The sequence below is a fragment of the Sturnus vulgaris genome, chromosome 3 (genome assembly GCF_052056855.1).
Source record: "Sturnus vulgaris isolate bStuVul1 chromosome 3, bStuVul1.hap1, whole genome shotgun sequence".
Lineage (NCBI taxonomy): Eukaryota > Metazoa > Chordata > Aves > Passeriformes > Sturnidae > Sturnus > Sturnus vulgaris.
In genome coordinates, this window is record NC_142245.1 from 78,735,720 (window position 1) to 78,762,223 (window position 26,504).

Sequence of the window (26,504 nt, forward strand, 5' to 3'; positions counted from 1 at the left end):
CCTAGAACTTTATTCTTCAGAAAGAAGTAACATTTCATTAGCCTTTGTAATATGCTGTATGTATTTGGTCAGTCAGCGAATGTATTCAAACTGTACTGAAGGAAAAGTTAAATTTTTTTCTACTACTGCTGTGTAGTGCAAAGGAACTTTTCTTGTCAATGTTTGTTTGTAAGAGAGAAATTTAAGTACAAGCCAGTTCATCCAGATTACAATTAACTCTGCATTTCCTTTATTTATTTAGTAAAATACTGGGGAGAGATCAGACACTCTCAGTTGTTTTAGAGTCTATTTAGAAAACTAAATTTCCAATTTCAATTGCAGGTACTCGGCCACCACTGATCAAAAATTTACCTAAACCAATTGAGAGTTTAATGACCCGTTGTTGGTCCAAGGATCCTTCACAACGGCCATCCATGGAGGAAATCGTTAAAATAATGACACACTTGATGCGGGTATAAAAATTTATTTCAGTATTTTTATAATTTCTTAAACTATTAAACTGGGAAATAGATTTTAAAAAGGTATGCTTTTCATCACCCAGTCCAAAGGTCGGCCTGCATGTTTTCTTTTGCCTCTCTTTTTGACAAAAATTATCAAAATTATTGTAGTAGAGAGGGAAATAATTTGTCTTTTATATCTATATATTTATATATATACACTCTTTGGAGGGGTATAATAACTCATAATAGATTTGAGAAAATAAACAAAGTCATAGCTGTATCTAATGTATTAAACTTTTAAAAATAATTGCATTCATTTATCTTCTAAATAAGTTTTTAATGTAATATATCATTTACATTTATAAATTATGAGGAACTGTTTAAATAATTTAAAAACAATTACTAATCACTTTCTTATGAAATAATTACTGTTTTTTCACAGTACTTTCCAGGAGCTGATGAACCTCTGCAGTATCCTTGCCAGTATTCAGATGAAGGCCAAAGCAACTCTGCCACTAGCACAGGTACATTTGTATAAATTAGAGAAAAAGAACAGTGACATGAAATGATGCAGATAGATTATAAAGCACATTCTTACATTGGTTTTGACCTCAAAATGGAAAAGACTTCCAAAATCTTGAGTGTCAGCAGACCCTATTTATTTTGTTAATGCCTCATACCACTTCAGATTTAGTGTTTTCAGTCAAATGGTTTTTCTGAAATGTACGTGCAATGAAGAAAAAACTTAAAATAAAAGCTGTCTCCAAATGCCCAGGTTTTAATGTCTCCATTTTTCCCCATAAATGTTGTTAGCATTTGACACTGTTTTACTCATATGTAATGTTTAGGAGTTGTCAGTTTTAAAATTTTTCGCTATTCTTAAAAACTGCATCTGCTTTAAGTTGCAGTCTCCACAATTCAAACTTGTATTTGTTTTATGATAAGCTGCAGTAAATACAATAATTTAAAATAAGTGCAAGAAAAATCACTAGGAAGGTGGATGGAACGAAATGTGGGCTAGACTTTCGGGTAGTTTTGCCCTCAAAGGAATCCTTTTAATAATAATAAAAAAAAAATAATTTTGTTTTCTCATTGTTTAGAGTACATTTTTTTCCACTTAAGTAGTTTTAATCTTACGTATCTTTGGCTTCCTCTGCTTGGTTGGATTGTTTTCTATCTCCAAAGAAATTGCTGCAATTTTGGATAAAGCTTCACTGGCTACTTTGCAGCTTAGTGACCTTTATATTAACAAAATCTTTTCAGCTTTAGCATTTCACTGACTTTACTAGTTTTTCTCCACCTCTCAGCACATGATTTTAATGCATAATTTATCACTTCAAACTGTGAATATATATATTGGCTGATATTTTTTCAGGTATTTGTGCTCCTCTGTGGTTAATTGTGGTCTTTGTCATTAATTGTGAATGAGGTTGCTGTTGTGTTGTTAATATAACAGCTACCCTAACAATTTCAAAGAGGGGTAAAAATTGACTTCAGAATGTTATCATAGTATTTAGTTACATTTTCTTTCTTCACTCCTCTTGCTTCTTACACTAATTGATCTATTGCAGTCTTGTAACTTGTCTTTAATTAAAAGTTTTCAGAAGTGTTGCTTTAAAGGCAAGTTAGACTTCTGAGAGCTTTCCTGTGAAGAGACATCCTTCAGTATTTTTAGGGGGCATTCTCAAATGCTTTTCCTTGTTTCTGACTTCTAGGTTCATTCATGGACATCACTTCTACAAACACAAGTAACAAGAGCGATGCTAACATGGAACCAAGTGACTTCCAAGGAGCTTCTACCAATGACACTATTAAACGTTTAGAATCAAAACTGGCACAGCAAATCAAAAGTACAGCCAAGCAGCCGGTAAGCCAATGTGTGCAATTTTAAACCATAGTAACAAAACAGACATGGGTAGACATAAGTGTTGTACCTGCTCTGTAATGTGTGTTCTCATTCAAAATTGTGCAAAATTTGATCCAGTTAGTTATAAGAATATAAAAAGGGACGGAAAAATTATTCCAAAAAGGTAAACTGGAAGGCTCTAATAAAATCTCTAATGAAACGTAAAAAATAGTTCATTGTATCCAAAGGGATTCATTAGATTTAAAAAAAAAAAGTTTGAAAATTGATGCCTTAGTTTATAATCAAAATATTAGTATTACATGAAAGGATAAAACATTTAGGTGAATTTTGAAAATACCTTGGTTTATTTCAAGTAGAGTGCAAACATAGAAAGATTCTCTTATGACAATATTGGCCTAAATCTGCCTTTTTTATCTGTGTAAAGTTAGATTATTTTCAAAGCTGCAGAAATTTCATTTGTATACACCAATAATAGTTACATTATTGCCATGTATTGTGTTATAAATTTTAAATCTTTGAAAATGCACATTGTAGAAACATACTGATGCAAATTATGGAGGAGCTTCTGCAGAATTTTCTTTTCACAAAATGTGACTGTTAAACAGGGTGATCCTGGCCGTTTGAGTTTGCCCCCATCTCGTGGGAGCAGTGTTGAGAGCTTGTCAGATGTTCGTGCACGACCACCGTCAGCCCTTGTTTCTGGAGAAGCCAAAAGGATGAGTGCTGACATGTCTGAAATAGAAGCAAGAATAGCTTCCATCACAGGTAAAATTTAATGATGTTTGGGGAGTAGACTAAGGAATTGGAAAGGAATTAAGAAAGAAGGAAAATGTAAAACATGCATAGTCTTACAGAAAGTTGACAACAGTAGCCATATGAAAACACTTAAGGTATTCCTGTAGTCTTGATTGTCCTTTATTAATTGTGAGGGGAAATGCCTTTATTTATGGTTATATGCTCAGCAGGACTGAGTATTTTAATTAAGTATTTTAAAGGTTTTAGAGATTTTGTTGAATTAGATTTTTACCTTTTTAAAAAATGCGGTATTGAGACTTCAAAATATCAGTCCTATTCCAAATGCACATCTTTCTCCTTTTTATCTGAAATTGTGTTATTACATCTCTGCTAGTGTAATTATTTATATAATAACATTTTCTTCAGGGTTGTCTCTGTAATACTTTTGAAATTAGGAGGTAGGTTTAAAGTTCAGCATGTTCCCAAATAAGTTTAAAACTCCACTTTGACAGATTGCAGAATGAGAAATATAATTAGATTTTATTCACCAGGTTAAAAAAGCATTGTCTTTTGTTAAAAGAAAGCTACAGGTGTTTTGCCAGGTTTCCTTCAGATATAAGCTGTCATTTCTAGACCTTAAATCTTTGAGAGAATTAGAATTTATCTGTAAGTCTAAAAACATAATTTTATGGTGAAAGCAATCTTGATTCATCCCAGAAGAGTGAATTAATAAAAATGTGTACACTTGGCAAACACTTTCTTGTCTCTTTTCTTCATCAAAGATATTGTTTGTTAATATATGTCAGGTCTTAAGTTTCATATGTGAAAGTTTTTGTGTTATGGTATATAACCACATATTTAAATAATTAAACAAAATTACTTTGGTTAGTTCAGGGTTATTTAGTTGTTTGAGTATTTTTCTACCGATATGAAAATTAGGGTAGCTGCAATTAATAAAGAATTACACATCAAAATTCTGGCTTTCTTGTGCACCATGGCTATTTCATTTTTGTTCTTCATTGTGTTATGATTACTCCAGGATCTTGTTTTACTAAATACTGAGGTACTGAAATAATATTTATCTTGCCCTATTTTTTTTTACTTTCATGTTTTTATTTTAAAGCCTTATTCCAAAATCTGTCTTTGTATTGTTAGTCTTTGACTGGATTACTATGTAGCACATCTCACCCTGAATATCTCTAAAGGTTTCTTAACACAGAAGGCAGCTGTATACTTACTTGGTAATAACACTATGCTGGTTTTATTTTAAAATATGTCAGGACTCACTTTGGTCACTGACATTCTTAATGCAACTTTTTAATATTAGCAGAGATAACCTGGCCTTCCTTTGTAAGAGTATTTAATTTTTCTAGTTTGTCTTCTTTAAGTACATTGCTCTGAAATAATAATTACTATTCAGAATAATCTAAGGGCTTTTTGTTTTTTTTTTTGTTATGACTGTAGGGTTTCATTTTCTTGAAATAAAAGTACATATTGAACATACTATTTTCGGTTTGGGGTGCTTTGGGTATTTTTTGTGAAATCACTTCATGCAGTAATGGACTATGAGAAATGAGGTCAAGCACATCTGACCATAATTTTTTCAAAAATAGATGAAGTGGCACTGTATTGGTTTTGATTTTTGATTTTTTAATCTTGTTAACTGTGACAGAAATAATATGCTGTGAACCTGAAAAAAAACTGCATGGCTGGGGGAGCATTGGGCTGTTGTTAAATCAGGTTGAAAATTATTTGATCTTGTTCCATCATCCTCTAGATTAAATGCAAGAGTAAGTCATGTTGTGAATATCACCATTACTTACTGACATGAGTATGCTACAATGTTCTACCTTTGGGAGATGTATTCAGATTTTTCTCTAAATAGTAACTATTTATCTTAAACTACAGAAATGATAAAATTTAAAAAAAAGTATGATTAGATTTTATTTCAAAGTGTATAATATTTTTTGAACATTATTCAAAAATGAAAAAGCTGGTAGTTATATCCAGTTTTCAAAATAAAAAATCTTCTACTAGGACAGAAGAGTAACTAGCAGGAATGATTAAAAAGGAATAAAAGTGAGCATTTTTTTCAGATAGATGAGATTTGCTTTGAAAGGAGGTGATTTAAAGAAACAGAAGTACCTAGCAATTAGACTTTTTAATAAAATAGTGTGTACCCAACACTAAAGAGAAAATGTTAGCTAAGTTCAGGCAATCAAGATTTTTTTTTTTCTGAATGTACAGGTGAACTGAAATAATTTAATTTGTTCTCTGTTTGGATAATTACATTTGGTTTTCCCTTCTGTGTTGCCATGCTGCTTTCTGTGTTTGACTTTTGTGTTGCTAACTATAACTAATTACACTGTGTTGTATGATGGCTAGTTCTGCATTTTTTGCTTTTTAACAGTTGCTTTACTATGTGTAAGCATGAGTGGAAGGCAATGCAGTTTATTCTGCATGACACATTTTTGCATGAACTCTAGTTTAACCAAATATATGAACAATGCAGTATTAGGAATTTAATAATTTTGCTCTTGCCATTTTAGTGTTTTGCATGTGTATTGTATATGTGTATTTTTTCAGCCTATTCCAAGCCTAAACGAGGCCATCGTAAAACTGCTTCATTTGGCAACATTCTGGATGTCCCTGAGATCATCATACCAGGTATCGCAGACCAGGTGAACGGGTCAATTGGTTAAGATGCCGGAATAATGATCAGACTGCTAAAATACTTCTTGCTCCAGTTGCTTTAGGACAGGCCCAGAAATTATCCCACTAAATTTTTCATAATGCTTCAGTAAAGAGGAGCATGATATTTTATTACAAACTTCCTTTTATCAGTAAATTATTCAGTCTTGTAATTCAAATTTACTTTTACTGATAAAGGACTTTTTCCCTTACAATCTTGATGTTCAGAGTCTTCTTAGGGAGCGAAACTGTATATGCAGTCTTGTATTACAGTACCTCATTTGGTGAAAATGGACCTAAGTTGAAAAATTCCTGTCTAGGTAATTGTTTTACCCTGATCTTTGTTGTGTTTGGCCTCCCGTTTTTTTATCAGATAATAGTAGAACAAAAACCTAGGATAAATTATGTACAGAATTTTAAATCAATTTGATATTTGTGATTAAAACATTAACACTTAGTCTGTGTTATTCTTATATTTGACAACACTTTTCTAGGGCTAAAATGTGTGTGCATGAGGTATTGCTATTGTGTGTAAGTTAATGCAAACTAAAATTACTAGGAGAGGCTTCTGATAGAAAAAAAAAATAATATAATCAGGCACCATGGATGAGAATATAATTTGGGACTTTAATGAATAATTCTCATGTATCCCAAGTCTTTTTTTAGTTAGTAGCATGACATTTTTCTTTCTTTCATTTCATACTTCTCAAAGCCTAAAAATAAGTATAATCAATCCCAAGCTGTGAAAGGCATACCATTAACAGTATGCAAGTCACTTCAAAATGATATGTCAGGGGCAGGAAATACAAGTGATAGTATCTAGAAATCCACTAAAAACTGTGTCCCTCCTATTCTAAATTTCTGTCATCTGAGGAAGTTTCCTTGTAAATCTTGATATTTTAGGTATTATAAAGTAGAATGCAAAAGATTATTTTCTACAAAAGTTTCTTTCAAATAACTTTATTGAAGGTTTGAGTAAAAATACAAATATAAAAAAGTAGATTCCAAAGAGCAATAGCACCCATAAAAAGAGAACCTTTTTGTCATTGAGGCTAACAAATTGGCAAAAAAAAGTTTCCTAGAGTAGCTTTCCACTGTAACTTTGAATCAGTCCTGGCCTGTGCTGGCATAAATGAAATCCCAAGAAAGCAAGGAAAGTGAAACTGAAGTCATCGGTCCAGTTTCAGTGTTAACTCATGATGAGAGCCTGGTGAATAAGCTCTCGAAGCTAATGAGTGCCTCTTGTCTCTGTACACTGTCTGCCCATAACAACATCGAGGCTTCCAAGAAACCTTGAAACTTTTAGGCAATAATTAAGAAGTCAGAAATAAAAGGTCATGTTGTTTTCACAAAACAGATCATACCAGTCTATTGGTTTCTTAGTTAGGCAGAGGCAGTCATTAAAAATTCTTCACCTGATCTATTTTAATTGAACTTGACAGGATGAGAATTTTAAGATAATTTGGGACACATATGAAAGAAATAGAAACCTGTAGAAATAAAAAGGTACAGGGTTGGAGCAAGCATATTAATGAGTTTTCTCAAAATTTACTCCTAAGGTATTTAAATCAAATGAGCAATAATAAAATTCCCTGTTAATCTTTATCAGAAGCAACTATTCATTAAGAGGAGGATTGGAGGATCACATAGGAAGAATTTTGCTGTCACTTAATATGTGAATAGAAGTAGGGTAAAATCCAGGGTCATGCATTAACAACAATTTCTGTTAATAAGATAACATGAGACCATAGCACATGCACGCAGATTAATCCCACGTAGTATGAGCCATGAATCTAATGTAGCTGTGGAAAACTGAAATCTTAAGGTTCATTTCCAGGAAAGAAAAAGAAACACTGACACTATTGCTGGCCCTTGTTGGGTTTGAATCAGGAATTGAACATACTGTTCTGGTCATCCCTATAAAAGAAACAGACATGCACTCAAATAATATGAAGAAGAGTTACTAGGATAAGAGGGGTATAGAGAGTATAAAAACAAATCTGAAAGCATGGCTTTTTTTAGCCCACAAAATGAAAGCTGAGAATGAATAATTATTTTCTATAGATGAATCTGCAGTTAAAAACTAGGAAGAGAGAGCTACTTAAGCTAAAAGACAATATTGGCACTACAGAAAGAATATGTAAATTGTCTGCAAATAGATCTGGGCTTTATATTGAAAGTTTTCCGGTTGTCAGAACGGCTTTCCAGTAATAATCCCAAAGCCAGAAAAATAAATGAGGCTAATCATTACATGACAGAACGTAATCATCTGCCCAGTAACTAATTATATTCATCTGTATATTTCAGCACAAGGCTCTCAGTTCTGGCCTCTGAACACACTTTTCATTTTCTAAACCCCTAAGCTTCCAAGACCCCCAAACTGTCACCATCTCAATCCCACTCTATGTTATGTTCCATACTACTACTGCCACAGACCCAGCTCCTCTGGACTTCCCTGGGCACATCCCTCGGTGGGGCGAGCGGCTCGTCCCTGTTCTTGGAGCTGCAGGAGTGCTGGTCTGTGCTGCTGCCTGGAGTTGTGCTGAGCACATGGTAGAGCAGCTGCTGCCCAGAGAGGGGAAGCACCAGGCAGGCATGTTACCGTGAGTCAGCTGCTTTGGGCAGGGCTATTTTGGAAGTATGAGTACTACATCTGCTATCATTGGGGGTTTTCGTAATGTGTTGCCTCAACTGCATTTCGTCCATGAACTGATTATGCTTCCAAGGTCGTAAAATACATACTTTATCAATTAAAGGTAAAATATTGGCAGAAGGGGACATTTTTTAGAATATATTTGCTCTTCTTTCTAAATAAGTACATTAAGGGTGAATAGAAGTATTTGTTCATTTAAGGTGCTGTTTTGTGTTATTAGGTTGCAAGACTTGAAAACTGAAAAATGGGTCAAATAATTCCTTCTTTATGTAACAACTTAGTAAATGAGTTTGCAGTGGTGGTATCCTGCAACCAGATAGCCTAGTGACATATCAATTCTTTTCATTTGCAATATGCATAATACAGGTTATAAGCACCAACTTTATTTTTATATACATATTTATATATAAAAAATAAAAACCCTACTAAGTACAAAAGGCTTAAAAATCTTTATGTTTAAAGAAACAAAAAAAGTCTAAATTCTAGTTTGTATACTTTTTTGATAGAAACCATTCAAGCAGTATCTAGCAAATATACCTACAAGTACAGCCTTCTCTTCACTGGCAATGTTAGACATCTTGTGCATTTAGCATGTGTGCATTTGACTTTGCAATTTTGTCATCTGAAAATGCCACGGCATTACGATTTTTATAGCATTGACACTGCATAAATGATTACTCAAGATAGACGCATTTTGTAGAGGGTCTTTAGAAAGTAGATAGGAATTATGGATGCTGTAGGTCTGTAGTTTTTCTATCTACTTTTAAAATCAATGTATGCCAGCAATTCCACCCTTGACTTCCCAGACACTTCATTCTTCTGAAATTCATATCAATGTTTTAACTTCTTCAAAATGACTTGTAGCACTGTTAGAGTCACTGATCATCCTGCACTGTGAGAGAGGCTTGAGCCCTGTAGGTGTGTAAGGAAGAGAGAGGACTGTGAGTAAATAAGAAAGTGTAAAAGGAGATGCAAGTATCTGTTAAAGGGCAGGGAGAAGAGGTCATAGCTGGTCTGGGTATTTGGCGGCTGGGTGGGGGTGGTGATCAAAAGCTTAGTAAGTTGTACAATTTATTTTTGCCTAGAGTATGTGAGGCAGGACATGATGGAAGTTTCCTGTTCCTTTAGAATTTAATTTTAGAAAATAAACAACACTATGTGAAATGGGTTTTCCTGAGACCATGAAGTATGTTTGCGACATTTGCTTTTTAATCTGAAAGTTTCGTAAACCACCAGAAGCCTGACAATGTATATCAAGTTACTGTGGATTAACTTCTGTCCATGTACAAATCTCTTAGTTTTTGTAATGAGGAAAATTATTTTTAAATGGGCATAGAGGTAAGAACAAGATCAAAACTGGGAGAGGAAAGAATGAGGAAGTACCCATGATCTTTTCAAATAAATATTTTTTATTGTGTTGTATAGCATATTTTTCAATTGAAATTTGTCTTGAATCTGGAGCAATAAGTATTTGTTGATTCGTAGTCTATTTCTGCCTTGTTAAAGCTATTTGCCAGATGTCTGCAGTATAATACTAATTAAGATGGCATTGCCTAGTAGAGCTTGCTCTTCCCTCATGCTACTAACTTGAAGATATTTCATTTAAAGGTGTTTATTTTTTACAACAGTAGTTTTGGCCCCTCTTTCCCCCCTACCCCTTCACTTCCCGCAAGGCATTTTCTTTTCTTTCTTGCACCCCACCCTGATTATTTTAACATTTTGGCAGCCATGTTCTAATATTTCAGCAACACATGTGCTGGGTTCTTTAAATTCACAAATGTTGCTAATCTGAAATGAGAATTTCAGATATTTTTGCAAGCCTATTTCAGCTGAGCTAATTTTATAACAATGTTGTTGAATGAAATGTGCACATAATTTTGTATCAGTCGTGGGTGGATTGCACATATGTTGAATATTGAGATGAGCTGTGGCAGCCAGATGAAGTATCCGCAGCACAGAATTCTATTAAATATATAATCTTGTTTGTTAAATGATTACATAGTGAAAAAGTTCACTGCAAATGAACAAATTCAGACATTTTGACATAGATTAGTCACTCACAAGAACCCTAGAATCAAAGTATTAAATAAACTTAGTCATTGTTGCTTAGGTAAGTATATACTTTCCTTGAATTTCAGAAGCAAAACAACAAGACCACAGAACATTTGCAATTCAAATCCATTTGTAGTCAGAGCAAAAAGTATATTCATGTTTTAGAATTCTGCTTGATTTTCTTATATGCTTGTTTCTTATAGTACCTTCTATAAATTTTAAAAAGTCGTGACAAATTGATAAAGTGACACTAAACATTTTGTATTGCTGTTTTGTGGTAGTGTGTTCCTACATGTAATAGTACATATATTTAAAACTTTAAAGGCTTATTAAATATATCAATCAATATTAAATAGTCTTACATTTTTGTAGTAACTTGCAATTCAAAACACATGTCAGGATAGGCTTGGAGTCGTGGGAATGATGCTGAATGAGAAGTATCTAAAAGGTCAGCAATGTGATGCCTTTTGCAGGGCTTTGAGTGAGCTGTGTGGTGGCTGAGTGTGGGGCCGCTGGGCGAGGGGCTGCCATGGCTGCAGTACATGTTTCAGATGCTCCCCTCCAGTAGCAGAGTTACGTAATGCAGAGCTAAGAGCAAGAATTTTGAGCATTGTCAGCTGTTACTCAGGACATTTTCGTGTTTCCTTTTGGACAGCTGACCTGCTCTCAAAAGATAATATAAACAATCACTGTAATAAAAATCAAAGTAGCCAGGGAGATTCTGTTGCATAATCTCCTTTTATTTTTAAGGAGATTTTGTTTCCTGAAAATGCCTTTGATTGCTTGTCAGTGCTAAAATTTAAACTGTTTTATGTAGCTGTCACTGGTAGATAATTGCGAACAGGTGGAAGGAGAAGAGGAAAAGATTACAGCATTGTGCTTCGTAGGTTGATGGTGAGATGTGATTTAGCTGAACGGTCCCCTTTTCACACTTCTCAGAGCATGAGAACAGGACATAGTTTCGTTCCTCTGAAGGAGGCAGGAGACCAGAAGGAAGCGCTTTCGCTTCTTACTTTTCTTGAGGGGAGTGGCACACAGGCAGAAGTCCTTGCTGCGTTCCTTGAGCAAGCCAAAGAGCAACAGGTTAAAGCTGGCAGCCTGTTATCTTTGCGGTTAGCTTTTAGAAATCCCCATAACGTAACGCACTTGAAATAGATGTCGTCATCAGCTCCTGCCCCAAGTACTAAGCCTGACCAAATACATGTGACAGAAGATGGTGGAGTAGAGTGCAGCAGCTATTCATGTGGTAGGAGTGGTTATTGTATTAGGGTATACTTTTTGTTGACAGGCCAGCATGTTTTGAGTTAAAATTCTGCAGCTGTCTTTCTCTCCCCCTCTCTCACTTTGTCTCTGTGGATTTGTACAAATTCCAAGCTCCTCTGCAACAGTCGCACCCTTCTTATTTTGTTCTGAATGTATTTCACTGGTTTGTTTTTGTTTTGTTTTTTTCCCAGCAGGAAACGGACAGCAGAGGCGCAGATCCATTCAAGATCTTAGTGTTGCTGGAACAGAGTCCAGTCAGGTAATGTCCTTCTCATCTCTTCTTTGCCTTTCAGTAAAGTCAGCACCAAATCTGTACTGGGGAACTGATCTGGAAATCTTCACCTTTGATGCTTTCATAGAAATGATGTGGAAGCTTGGCAGACTGTAGTGTTGTTTGTATTGCATTGAAATGAGATTCCATGAGGGTAACTATGAATGAGCTCTAGATGAGAAGCATTTTCTGTATAGAAAATGCTCTTATGCAGTATTTTTCACTTCTATGTACATGTTTTTTTGTGTACCACTTAATTTGGCTGAGGGCACATGTTACACAGGAAAGCCTTTTCATCTCTCTGTATGTAGAAAACAATTATAATTACTACTTACTGTGTAAAACAGTTATATATAGACTCACTTTCTGCATGAAAATAAAAAGCATGTGCGTCAGTATAATAAATGTTATTTATTATCAATCTCTGAATCCTGAATAGTAAATTACAGACATATCTATTTCTTATGAAAAGTTTGCAGCAGGGTATTGTCACAAAGTTTTGTTTAAAAAAATACTATTTCAAAAATATATTTTATCATAACATAGCTATTTGTCTGGTATTGTAAATGCCATGGTAACAGAGACAGTGGTTTGCTATAGAACATGCTTTGAGTTACATTTCAGTTTTATATGAGAAAAGTATAGCTCATGCTTCATTCAGATGTGTTTATTTTGTGTTTTTAATTGCTTCAATAATTCACAGAGGCTATTTGGTGTGAATTGGCAATTTTGAGATCCTTACTATTATTTGAGTGTGGGATTCTGGTGCTTAGCATATTCATCAGGTTAATCAGGTTTGTTTATTAAATAGCCTACTGCAATAATCTAAAATAGATGGTAATTCTTGGAGGGGTGTAATTGTCAGGGAGATAATATTTGATTTTTCTTTAATTCCATGGAATATGATAGCCACAGAAACCTCATCAATCCTGTAGATATTAGTAAATTTACTGTGTGCATCTACTAGAAAATAAAAAGTCTACATAATACATTTTAATATCTTCAGAAAAGACAGGTCTGTTTGAAAGAAACTGATCTGCAAAATTTAGGAACTAATTTAGCCTATTCATTTAATTGTAGAATTAAAATTATGCAAGACTTGGGGGAAAAAGCTAAGTGACAATACATCAGTTATACCAAATTATGCTGATTGATGTATGAATATATTTAATTATAGCTTTTTTATTTAAAAGTTTTCATTCTGTTCATTTTAATGAATGGTTGATATTTCAGATTTTCATCATTTGCTTCGTATCTTAATAACGATTATAATAATCTTTCTTTGAAAGCTGTTCTACTGTTTGTATGGGTGTCCTAGCTAAATTGTCTTTGTGAACAGAAGGATACAGAAATTTTGTTTTATGTTTACCTCACCAATTTTTCCTGTGGGTTTATAGAAGTATCAGAGTCACATTTTACTTTCTTGCTTCTGGTAGTGTACATATTGGAAATGTAAGTGGAAGAATTACAATTATCTATTGCTATCCTGCAGTTTCTTTGGAAACATTATGGTAAAATCTGGAAAACATAATATTTTAACACGCATGAAAAATGCAGTTTCAAAGACATTTTTGCACTATCCATACAAAGAAATAATGAATTTTTATCCCCTTTTTGATGTGAGGAGAGATCGAAAAGTCTGCTGAAACTAATGCTAACTTTTGATGTATACATGCTTAGATATAGAAAAAAAACACCTGGAAAACAATGAAGAAACAGAGCACAACGTAATTATGGCTACAGATCTAAGATTATTCTTTATGGGTTTCTATAGGTCTGGACCTCAGTGTCTTGATTTTTTTATTAAAAATTTTGAACTGCTGTCCATATAAGCAATCTACAAGCCAAAGCAGAAAAAGCATCTGCGTGGCATAGCTCAGGTCAGTTTATCCAATCTCCCCATATGCACCATACCATATATAGGGTATCCTTTCTAATGTGAAAACCCCTTCCCCCTCCCTCCCTTCATTGCAAACATCCTTCTTCCCTGCATTCCATTCTCCCTTACACCCACTCTGCGGCACAGCCTTCTTCCCCAAGCAGCCATGGCCCTGCATGCCTCTGCTCCCTCACCCAGGCTGTGAAGGGCCCTATCCCACTCAAAATTGAAGGACTGCCACGGTGCCTCTTTTCTGGCTTTTAACTATTTGACACAGGAAAGCTGATCAGAAATATTTTTATTGAACGTATTTTTCCTAAAAATTGCTACTATGTCAGTAGAAAACGGTTCTGTTACAACTACTGGTTTTTAATTAGAAAGGTTTTTCCAATTCAGAATGGAATTTTTCTTAAGGTGAAGGAAAACACCAGGCTTTATATATAAATATTCTAATATATGTGTATATATAATATATGGTATTAATTAATATACAATTGAAAATATGTATACTCAATCAATATTGAATAATACATATACCGAAGTTCGGGTGCTTACCTGAAAGGGGTAGACCAAGACTCTTGGTCCTCTGTACCTGTTTGTCTTTTTTCATTAGACCACCGTGTATGTTTTTTGAGTGTATTGTCTATTTTATGTCTGTGTGCTCTTAGAAGAATTTTTTGTATGGCTTGTATGACTGACAGTTATTATGTTTATGTTGTTGAGATCCTTAAGGCACTTATGGTATTACTCTTACTGATGTTCTCAGCAACAGACAGTAATAGTGCTTTACAGAGGGTTTTACTACTCAGCGTCAACAGTTTAGATAGGAAAATTTGCTAGGTCAAAGGTTTGATCTTTGGATCAGCTGGTAAAGTTATTTGGTGTTGAAAACCAAATTTTAGGTCTGAATTTTCACAAATTTTAGTGGGTGGTGACCTTAGACTCGTTCTTTCTCCAAGTGACATGAGCAGCACTGATGCAACTGTCCTTTCTAAAGTCAAGTGCTACATTTTCATTTTATACTGTAATTTCTCCTCTTTTTTGGGAACTGAATTTTCTTCTGCCTATTTCCCTCTCTGTGAGCTTTAAAACATTTTAGTGTGTCATCTGCCTAGTGCTATTGCTCTTGCCTAAACACCTTTGTAACATAGATGTGCAGTCTCTTAACTGCAACCTAATATTTTTGGGGATTTGAAGGAACACAGCAAATTGCTGTTTATGCTGCATGCAGTCTTTACAAAATTTAATGTTTTATACAGATACTGAGAAATATATCTGGCATAATGACCCAAGATCTGCAGATTGTGATATGATGCCCGGTGTAGTATCCATCTCCTTGCCTGTGTATCTTTCATTGGTTTGGTTGTTTTGTACTCATTTTCACAGTACTATCATAAATACCAAAACTACCTGCTTCCTCTTTTAAACATTTTTTTGTTTTGTTTTGGGATTGTTGTTTTTTGGGGGAGAGATGTCATAACTGTTGTTGGGCCTTCATAACTCTTACAGCTTACTTTGAAGTGAAAAAAATTACTAAATTAGAGAAAATCATGTACTGACATGAGCGGTTGAGAAGCAAGGTCAGAATGTACATGCCCACATGCATGCAAGCTAAGTGGGATAATTTGGGGATCTGATATTACACAGATGAATCATTTTGTCCGTGAGATTGTGAAATTTGTCACAGATGCACATTCGGGTTTTTTTCTCCCCTTTCACAGCAAGATAAAATTCACAGATGAGATGAGGAAACAGGACTATTTATGATGATTTCTTTAAATTGTGTTACCTGTTTAATTTAAATTTCAGGGAGGATTATTCCTCAGAGAGTGCCAGCTTTTCAAAACTGTAAGTCTTTGAGAAATGGAAGCTGCTAGGTGGTCAAATGCACATGGCATTCTCAAAGATGATTTGAGAGTAATCTGCTAGGCAAATCTGGAGGAAGCAAGGATGAAGGGGTAGCAGAAACTGATTGCTAAAGTCCAGACACTGGTTTACCTGCCAGAGGAGCTGCTCACCAGGCAGCCTAAAGCATCTCACTCAACATACACTCAAACACTGTAGTCGAATCAGTGTTCAGTTTGAGAAATTTCCCTTCAGTTTCATAGTTGATTTTAACTATGCTTCAGATGTGATTCTTTAATTTCTGTATCTACTGACTTTCATGTAAATAATGATATCAAGGAAATGGTTTTTATGGTTGGTGGACAAAAACAATCTGGTAGAGCACTGAGAAGTTACTGTAACTAGAGTATTTCTCAAGTGCCCTTCACTATCCACTATAGATACTCAACAAATCTCTTTTTGCTTAAAGGACTTCTATGCTGTAGCAAGTGCTTTCTCTATCTTCTGATCTCTTACATCAGCAGGGTGTGTTTATCATTCATATCTGAGGACACTAAGCTCTGCAACCTAAACTTTAATTAATGTCAACAAAGACTCCAACACAAATTATTTTTCAAAATGTCCAATCCCGTCATCTTGATAATATCCATCAGATTATTTCTACAGTTTTTTGTCTTGTTTCTAGATACTAGCATAAAACACAAAATGCTTAGTAAGCATCACAGAAGAAAGACTATGCATTTGAAATAATGGATGTTTCAGTGTGTAGAATCTTGTTATTCTTTGGATCGCTACTCCGCAGAATCCTGAATTTTAAAACTTAAAGTAGGATATTTAGAAATAAAGTCATAAAGAAGTATAGTTTCTAGTTAATGTATATTTGCGTGCTTCTTTTGAAAAATTGAGTCATTTAATGAATAATTTTATGATAATTACACCATCTTGAAAATTGTTATATTTTAATAGTATCTTTTCTTTTTACTTCTGTGTTTTCTGAGAAATTTGCTGCAGCTTATAGTCCTAAATTCTTTGCTGTGTTAATTTAATGTCACTGAGGGGGTATGTGAAATAGAAACATATATATTGTAAATAGCATTTCTGAAAAAGCAGCTTAGTAGAATAATGAGGTCTGTATTATGTTTTTGTGCTTTGGTAAACAAAAGAAGTGGAGGAGTCAAACATAACATGAAAAAACATCCTTAAGAGTTTTGGTTTAGTTCTTAATTTGCTTCATGAGGGAGAACGCACTCATTTTCTGATTGATGTGCTTCAATTGACTGATCCTTTCTGATTAAGCTCTTTTTTCATGTTTTCTAAAGATTAGTCACATAACCTCTGAGTTAACAAAAGAACCAGAAGAAAACCGAAGATTAATGCAGGGTAGTCTAGTGTAGCTACTAGGCTCTATTACATTAATTGAATGTAGTTCCATTCATTGATTAAACGTTGGAAACTAACTTTATTTCCTCTTTGTTACAGAGCTGCTAGATTTCACTGAATGATGGTGTGAAAATCACTAGACATATTGTTATGATTTTTTCTAAAGATCTTGAACACATTGCTTTTTGTTATGCTGAATAGCAAAATTGTATCAATTTCTTTTACACAGTAAAGAAGAAATGGGGATGAAATTATCCTTGCAATGCATGTAAAGTTGACCAAACCATCAGGAGAGCATTCAGGGTAAAAGCTTGAGGAGGGAGAGTATTTTGGAGGATTATAGGTTCAGATTTCTTCAATTTTTTTTTTTTTTATTTTTACTGAACATCTCAATCTTCTGTTAACTTGTCATTTTGTTTTACTTTCATCATTTCAGGAGAGTAGAAACAGCAGTAGATCATCTAGTCCTAGTGTGAGAATGATCACTACCTCGGGACCAACCTCTGAAAAGCCAACACGTAATCCATGGACACCAGATGATGCAGGTAATCCTTTGTTTATTACGTAATTTTTTTGTCTGTTAAAAAAAAATAAAATATTTATTTGATTGTGGGGTGTGTGCTCAGGCACTAGTAAAAGTAAGGAATGAAGATGATGATTATTTTAAGTTCTGCTTAAATCCAATCATTACATTACTGCCTCGTTTTTCACACGCACTTTAAGAATACTTTTTTATAGATTGTTAAATTAAATAAACTTGTAAACATTTTGCTTGTAAGAAAATACTGTAAATTGCAGTGATAGTAATATTTAATGAGGATCTTGTTAGCAGTGTTTTTTTTACTGTAGTGTGGTTTCGGGGAATAGACATCTTGCAACATTTTAGTCTTGTCCATTTGTATTTTGAATGCACATTTAAAGATTTCATTGCCCTGACATCTGGAATTAAATGTTATGTAGGTGAGTATCAGCTGGAGTCAGTTACATCTTTTACCATCTCTGTTGTAATTTTGCTTAAGCAGAATGTAGATGCGCACACAAAATTGCTGGTTTTAAAGGCACTAACAGTTGTCTGTAGAAACATTGTAAATACTTCTACTGTAGCATTGCTGTTACTTTGTTATGAAATAGGATTAAGAATGAAGATCATTGAATAGTTCAGTTTGATTTTAAAAGTCATAATGCATTCTGTTATGAAAAGAACCAGTACTGGACTGCAGGAAAAAAATGGATCCCCACAAATTCCATTTTAGAATATAAATAAAAATAACATTTTTGTTACTAAAATGTACATGGTGAATCTTAAACTTAGTCTCAAGATGGTGCTTCCCAGTGCCTCAAATTCTGTAATCTTTCTCTGGTGATCTTTTCATCTGGATGATCATACTCTTTTCCTGTAACCAACTGCAAAATAGAAACTCATGTGTTGATGGACTCTTGCACAAGCATATGTATATATGAATAAATATGTATGTATATTTGCACACTTGCATTTTACCAAATGTAAGGTGATTATGTAAGATGTACTTTTTTTTCCTCGTGTTAGTGGGAGGGCAACACACTCTTGTGTTTTGCTTCTCTGTTTTCTTATTTCTGTCCTTTGTTGCTTTGCCTGACCACAGTCAGTGCCTTGTCACTCATAACTTCCCCAAGCCCTTGCCCACTGCTGCAGCCCACCCTGGGCCCTCTTGTGCAGCATGGACCCCGAGCTGCTTTAGGCAGTGAGCACAAACAGGAATTGCTGCCTCACATTGGAAGCAAGCTCTTACCCAGTCAAGAGTTCATTGGGAACTGAAAGCTGCAAATCGTAAGCCAGTGCAGCAAAAGTTTGTGCCAAGTTTTTGGTCTTAAATGCAGCACAGCACTGGAGCTAAAAGTCAAGTCTGTTTTCTAGCCCACAGATGTCACTCACCTTATACTCAGGTAAATATAAATGTGGCATATGTATATTTTTGCTTGCTAGGTTTATGTAGGCCATGCATTGTTCAAATTCTGAAGAGAGAAATAGTTTTGGTTTTCTGTAAAAGGTGCTACATTTTTAATTAATGAAGCAAAGTGATAAAACAAGGGTGCAGCCGAATTTGGTCAATCGAAAATTTGCAGTTCTGTGAGGCAGTGCTGAAAGACTCAGGAATGTCACCTGAAGCATTTACATGTATTGATGTATTTTTGAAGCATTGCAACGATTCCTTCATTGTCACAGTAGCCATATACGGCAATAGTCTTAATGTAGGGAAGGACTTCTCATGATTGCATTTAAGATACCGTGATGATTAAGTCTCTGGTTTTAGGGTTGTTTTCTTTTTCTTTTTCCTTTTTGTTTTTACCACCTTCCAGTTTCCTTACTAGCATACACTTAACCACTTTTTCTCCATTCCCACCCTCCTATTTCTGTTTCCTTTTGAAGCTGCTCTTGGAAATAGCATAGTCTTTGAGGGCAACACCTTAGTTTCTCTACCACGACTACTCTGTGGCAGGTGCTTTTGGGGTATGGGTAAGCAGCCCCTTTTTTTTCCCACCTACCCTCCTCCATATAATCCTCTAGTAGCAATTATGCGGCTGTAAAATCAGTAGTTTCTCCATGTGTCTTTACTCCCGTGTCTCTTAAAGCTTAACAGTAACCTTGTGATCCCCAGATTGTGGGCTACTGAAAAATAAGAATGCAGAAATATACTAAATCTGGACTGAAAGCTCTAGAGAAATCCAGAGTAACTGCAGTCTAAGAAGAGAGCAGCCATGCCCAAGAGACAGACTAGTTATTGGGTTCCTTGCTACCCACAAAGTATCTGTACGGAGCAGAGAAGATGCTCTAGAGCATGTTGTGAGGAAGATACTTAGACACTTCACTAGGAGCAGGTTTCAAAACTGAGCAGGAGGTTGTGCTTATTTTATTTTGGCAGGGCTGATTTGCACAGCTTCTAATTTTAAAATCATTAGATGCATGGGCTGGCTGGCTGATCCTTCATAAACAAGAATGAAATGGCAAATTTTTTATAAACAGAAATGATCACAAACTGTACAAAAATAGTATTTTTAAAATCTGTGTGCTGTTACATGGCTTCTAGAAATGTAGGTTGATAACCATATTTTTTTTGTTTTTTCTTGATGTGATAGACCATACTTTAGATGTCCTTAACTATCAGAAAAACAAAATGATTCATCTGCCTTGGGATTGGAACGCTGCTATTTCCATCTGCTTATCCACATTCAGATTGTGTATTGTGAGATTGCTTAGACTTCTTGTTTTTGTCCTGTAAGAACAGAATTAACTCTTTTTAAATACATTAAAGTTTTCTTGGTATTGTTACAGAGACCAATGGGTCAGATAACTCCATCCCAATGGCATATCTCACATTAGATCATCAGTTACAGGTAATAAATATGCAGTTTATTAGATTCTCAAGTTTGCATTTCATTCTAACATGTGACTTTGGGGCTGCAAAATATAGTGCCACATATTTACCTGGGTTTATGTTCTGTCTAATTTTTAACCAAGGCTAAAAAAAAATATATTATGTAATCTGAGATTGGTTGACTCAGGTTTGATCAAGCTATTAAAAACAAGCCCTGGGAAACATGATCCCTAAAACCAAATGTAAGCTAAGTTTGATTGTCAAAATAAGACATTATTTGCTTGAGTGTTACTGAATCAAATTGTTGTATACACTTTATTTTGTGTGTGTGGGATTAAACACTGCTTGGATTTTTGTGACAAGTGTCTGATTAAAAACTTCAGATTTGAGTTAACTTTGACATCGGTGCAGTAATATTTTCCAGGGCATGGTTTAACACTTATTTTTAAAGGCTTACTGGTTTTTAAAAGACTGTTATAAATACACTGCAGAGACATTCTAACACACTATTTACTAAGATATCAGTTCATTAGTCTTTAACATGTCTGATTTATTTTCAGCCTCTAGCACCATGCCCAAACTCCAAAGAATCTATGGCTGTGTTTGAACAGCACTGCAAAATGGCACAAGAATATATGAAAGTTCAGACAGAAATCGCATTGCTGTTGCAGAGGAAGTAAGTGAAATGTGTTTAACGTTTTCTGTTCTTCTGTGGTTCCTATGCACAAAGCCTGTGTGTAATAATAAAAATACATAATAAAAAGTAAATAATAGTCACTGTGACTATTATTTCTGGCTTTATGAAGTAACATTTCATAGGGCATAATTATTTTCCAACCTTAAACTCAGAAATACTGTGCTGCTCAGTGCAGATGAAATATTTAGAGCAGGTAATTGAAAGTTCTAATCAATATCAAGACTCTTCTGCATAAGTCCTGCTTAAGGTCCTGGCAAATCTCTGTATGTAACATCTGGTAATGTTTGTTTGTATCATCTCAGATGAAACACTTGAACTGTTAAAGAACATTGGAATTTAATTTGCTACACTATCCATTAAAATATTTTCAGTTATAATTTATAGATTATTGTTTAGTTAACAGATTATAGAACTTTGGGTAATATGTCAGTGTTACTCATTTTGCAATTAGTTTTAATCATATATCTGACTTTTGTCAAGCACTGCATTTACAACAGTATTATCAACATTCATCTTATATTTTTCTGCCATGGGTTTAAGACTTGATGCTTAAAAGCTGTTATTTACCTTCTCCTTGTGCACTGGAAATAAACTTTCCTCTTGCATTGTTTACACATATAAGTAAGGCAGCTGCACATATTGTTCTATTAGATCAAAAATTACTGCTGATTCAGAATTTGAGTTCATAACAAGTTCTGTTGTGTTCTGTTTCCTGATGCTGGGGACCAGTTCAGAGAGGTCATAGTCCCACACTAGACCAAATAATCAGCTTGTGACCCACCAGTGTCTGAGCCACTGCAGGCAAGCAGCACTTAATAGGGAGCTTGGTGTTCGTGGATTAGCTAATGAGAAAAATGTGTGTAAACCTTTTGTACAGTAGAAATAGCATACAGAATGGGGAGGAAATGTTATTGTAAGATTGAACTTTTATCACATATTCACTTTGGGCTTAGTGTTCTGTGAACAATTTGGGGTTTTTTCACATGTAACTGGAATTTTTAGATTTGATGAGGAGATAGTGATGCTAGAGCTAATATCTAAATTTTTATTATGTTGTCTCCAATGGTCAATAAATTATTTAAAATACATTTGTTTCAAAACTGTTCTCTACTTTTAGATTTCTACTGTTTTGGTTTTTTCTAGTTTGTGTTCACATTTCTTCCAAACTATTTTTTCTTAGTCGGAATTTAATTGTCCATAGGTGTTAAAACAAAAAAAGATGTGATGGATGAATTTAATACTGGTTAAGGTAATTTTTAGTTCAACTCTCATACAATTACCAACTTTTCCTTAACTGTAATTAAAAAACATATGGCAACAATTAATTAACATGAACTTTCTCCTTTGCTATTTTGTTGCAAAAATATTGCTGACAGCTTGCCTCCTTGTCACCTCATAACAAAATAGTAAAACAAACTGCCACATCAGTTTTGCAGAATGAATTATAGCAAGTTTGTCAGTGTGTTTGGGCCTCTAAAATCTTTTCTAGAAAAACATATTGAGCACTTACAGCATAAATAACATGAAATGCCAGTTACAGAAGTAATTTCCTTGATTCTACTTTTCCACTGCTTTAATAAGTTCAAGTCCAGATAGAAAATAGCATTTCACTGAAAAGTTAGAAAAATTACTGCAATTCTGTATTTTAAGTTGCCTTTTAGAGATTTAAAATCTGCATATAGTTATCAAAAATTGGAGTTGAATATATTTATGAAATTTTGTGTGGCTCCTTAGGTATTTTACTGTGACCTGTAAAACTACATCTGAAAGACATTATCAAAATGTCAGTTTTAAAGACTGAGGCTCAGTCTCTCATCTATTTTAAAGTTTAAATGTGGATTTGATTTGGAGGGGAATTTTTCCCCAGACTACATTAAAGAATAACATTCTTTTGTCAACTTCTTTTGCACAAAATACCACCAGCTGTGAGTTCAGATTGATAATCAAATACTGATTTGAAACATATGAAGTCATCTACACACAAATGGAAATAGACTATAAATGACAATGATTTTTTTTTTTTTTCAGACAAGAACTAATAGCAGAACTGGACCAGGATGAAAAAGACCAGCAAAACACATCCCGTCTGGTACAAGAACATAAAAAGCTGTTAGATGAAAACAAAAGTCTCTCAACATACTATCAGCAATGCAAAAAACAATTAGAGGTCATCAGAAATCAGCAACAGAAGCGGCCAGGCACATCATGATTTCCTGGGACCTTTCAAATGAAAAATATGCACAGAAAAGACTGATTTTTTTTTTTTAATTGTTATTATTATCCTTTATTATGACAGCTCATGAGTGTTAGCTTCTTGGTGTGATCTGTACGTGTCTGCTACACTTAACATCATTTAATTTTCTTTTTTCTAGGTGAAATCCAGTTCAACAGGTTAATTGAATAGGATGAAAAAACAGTGACTTGAATTAACCAATAGCCCTCAGTTTAAAGCAAGAAGAGTGGCTGTTTGCATGCTCCTTGTGTGAAGGCTAGTCTAACAAGTGTTGAGGAGGCTGCTAAATTGTGAAAACTTATTTTTAGTTTTTGGTGTTGCCTCAGTACAAGCAAAAAAAAAACCACTTTCCTGTTTAAGAATGGTTTTGTTCCAGTGTCTCATCTCAAACTATTATTATGATGATTATTTTCATAATAAACTGAAACATACACGAAGCTGCAGAGGTGATGTTGGCTGACCAGAGTAATTCATGATGCATTAGTGATGTCTTTTACCTGTAGACATAGTGTATTTTTTCCAGATGCAAAATGGTAGGCAAACTGATGCCAGCATTCTTGGTTCAGTGCTTAATAGCCCTGTATTTTGACTAATATATTTCTTGTAATCTTGCATTCATAAAATATTTGAAGTAAAAGGCTGTATTTTGTTTACTTTCTTGAGGTGAATGACATGCAGTATACTGGCCAAAAGTTAGGTAAGTAATCATTGGACAGAGTTGGTCCCTTGTATAAAAGAGATATAATCAAAAATATGTAAAAGCGTGTTTTAAACTTTTAAAATTTTTGTCTCTGTAGAATCATTGGAAGGAAATTTAGAAAGAAAATTAATACAGAACTTGAAATACTTGCTCCCTTTATGGTTTTGCTCCCTTATTGATTTTGTTTCAGGTTTTTTTCTTACAACTTATTTGGTGAAAAGTATTTACTATAAATGTAAATAGGTTTGTCTTAGGTAGAGAGAGAAGAGTTTGGGGAAATGACTTTATTTTAAATAGCAAATTATAAAATGGAGTTGAGTATGCAAATAGTGGAAACTATTAAGAAAATGAGGAAAATAGCTTAGATCTCCATCAGGAATCTCAGTTATTCCACTCATTTGAACATAGCTCAAAGGAAGTTCATCACAGAATGTCTGCTGCCTTTGTGACTGAAGAACTGCAGTTAATGAACTCGAGTGGAATATGTAATGCTCAGTGTTGTTTTTTACCATTATAACATAGGAGAAAATAATTACTTGTTTACATTGCAGATTGATTATTTGGATTATGAATTAACTTTTAACTGGTACAAAAATGAGGCACTTCTATATACAATGATAAATTACTCCTTACATATATACATAAGTTCGTGATGTTATCAGTTAAAGGCAGGATTTTAATAACACTTATTTGCAAAATTAAAATAGGAAATTGAAGTTTGGATGCTGAGCCCTATAAATAAAAGAGAAGTAATCTGAAATATGCTTATTTCAAATGTGAAATATGCTTATTTCAAATGAATGCTTACTCATACCCATGAGAACTCATAAAAACCTTAAGGGTAAAAAACCTCTCACCATTTTCTCTTTCTCTTCCTGCCTACTTGATAAAATCCATTAATACTGTTGTGCTTATCTCTGAACAGCAAAGAGGACGAGCAACTTACTGAACATCCTATCTTGAAAATAAATCTATTGTTGGCAAACCTTTGGAAGTTAGAAACCTTTCCCTCATTTTATTTAAATAAAGGAAGGGTTCTCATTCCCAAAACCTTAACAGATAATTTGATTAGTTAGCTGAAACTGATACTGGGATCAACTTAAGGGCACACATATTTATAGCAAAATGTAATTGGGGGAGAAAATAACTCCAGTATTAGGAATAGCACAAGTTATCCAAAGCATTGCTGTTCACATACATCTGTCTGTCTACCAAAATGGAGACACCCAGTGATCAGCAGCTTACTTAACATATGCTGAAGCATTAAGTAGAGCAGCATTAAATACTGGTGCTTAGCTTCAGAGTCATTGATAGTTACGTACACAAAATCATTTCCCAGGACAGTTTTTTCATTTTGCTGTGTAGTAAAAGAGATATGCTTAAGGTAAATCAGTGTTGTATGTGAAAAGTCACATTATGGCAAGGGTTGAATAATGCAAGTGAATGCAGTGATAAATTAATGGTACATAATACAAAAGTAATTTCTAGCAGTTGCTTATGAGTTTTCAGGGTTTACATTAAAAGGGTCTCAGATTATAAAACAAGTGCTGTGCTACCATGCACTGCTGGCTTCAATCAATGGTTTTATCACTCTTAATTTTCAAAGGGAATTTGGAGTTTGACTTTTTGCCTTCAAATTGTCGTTTTCGAAATTTTACCAAGAATTTAAAAAATACTTGCCCAGATTTCTCACTGAGAAATCCACTCAAAGAAATGAAAATTTTTGTTTATCATTAAAAATGCAAAAAATTGTTTATCATTAAAAAACCCTGTAAGGGTCAAACACAGCAGTTTGGGCTAAGAAGAATTTAACAACTTTCAGTGACCTTTATTGTTTTCATAAGGCTCTTGTTTTAAAGTCGTTTACAAATGTACTTTTTTTTTCTGTTAAACTATTTGGACTGTTCAGGAACATTTTTCATGTACTCTTCTGTTCAGTTGAAGCTCTTCCTCTAATTATGGAGATGAAACATTTAGTTTTGGCTGGGCACTACCTTCTCAGAAAAGGTAACAGGCTCTGCTTTTTGTTGCAGTCTGTGTTCTGTAAGATATTGTGTAATTGAAGTATGCTTCTGTATACTATGCAGTTCTTCCAAAAATACTTTTTTAGGCTTTTTGGTTTGTTATTTTTTCTGATGAGGAATTGAAGATTGTAATTCAAAACTTGTACATAAAATGGTGAATGATTTCATATTATTCAGGAATGAGCAGTGTGGCTTTCTGTTACAGGGTTTTACTGCTTTGTGAGGAGTCTAATTAATAAAAGCTGAGAGTAAAACATGTAGTAATGCCCCAACACTTGCCAGAGCATCCGTGATCTCTCATGGAATCCCACACTGGGTGGAAGATAATCATCGTGCAGTTGTTCCCACTGCTGAAAAAATTCTTCTGCTATGAGCTTGTCCCTTCCTGTATGCAGAACTAGGGTGTAGGATGAATAGTCTT

General features: G+C 34.3%; 1 protein-coding gene across 9 annotated transcripts in view; it reads left to right on the forward strand.

Moving 5' to 3' along the window:
• The window catches only part of MAP3K7 (mitogen-activated protein kinase kinase kinase 7), a 45,732-nt gene extending 21,184 nt beyond the window's left edge, over nt 1–24,548 (forward strand). Inside the window, exons 8-19 of one of the 9 annotated variants that reach the window (XM_088162040.1) lie at nt 322–452; nt 883–964; nt 2,156–2,307; nt 2,913–3,072; nt 5,428–5,466; nt 5,629–5,709; nt 11,893–11,960; nt 17,513–17,621; nt 19,484–19,570; nt 20,387–20,448; nt 20,990–21,105; nt 23,155–24,548. In XM_088162040.1, the coding sequence (XP_088018166.1) occupies nt 322–452; nt 883–964; nt 2,156–2,307; nt 2,913–3,072; nt 5,428–5,466; nt 5,629–5,709; nt 11,893–11,960; nt 17,513–17,621; nt 19,484–19,570; nt 20,387–20,448; nt 20,990–21,105; nt 23,155–23,335 (1,268 nt within the window). In that variant the 3' untranslated portion in view covers nt 23,336–24,548. The remainder of the gene's footprint in view (nt 1–321; nt 453–882; nt 965–2,155; nt 2,308–2,912; nt 3,073–5,427; nt 5,467–5,628; nt 5,710–11,892; nt 11,961–17,512; nt 17,622–19,483; nt 19,571–20,386; nt 20,449–20,989; nt 21,106–23,154) is intronic. The other 8 variants (XM_088162036.1, XM_088162037.1, XM_014881442.2 and 5 more) reach the window with 8 other exon arrangements.
• Nucleotides 24,549–26,504: the final 1,956 nt, after the last annotated feature.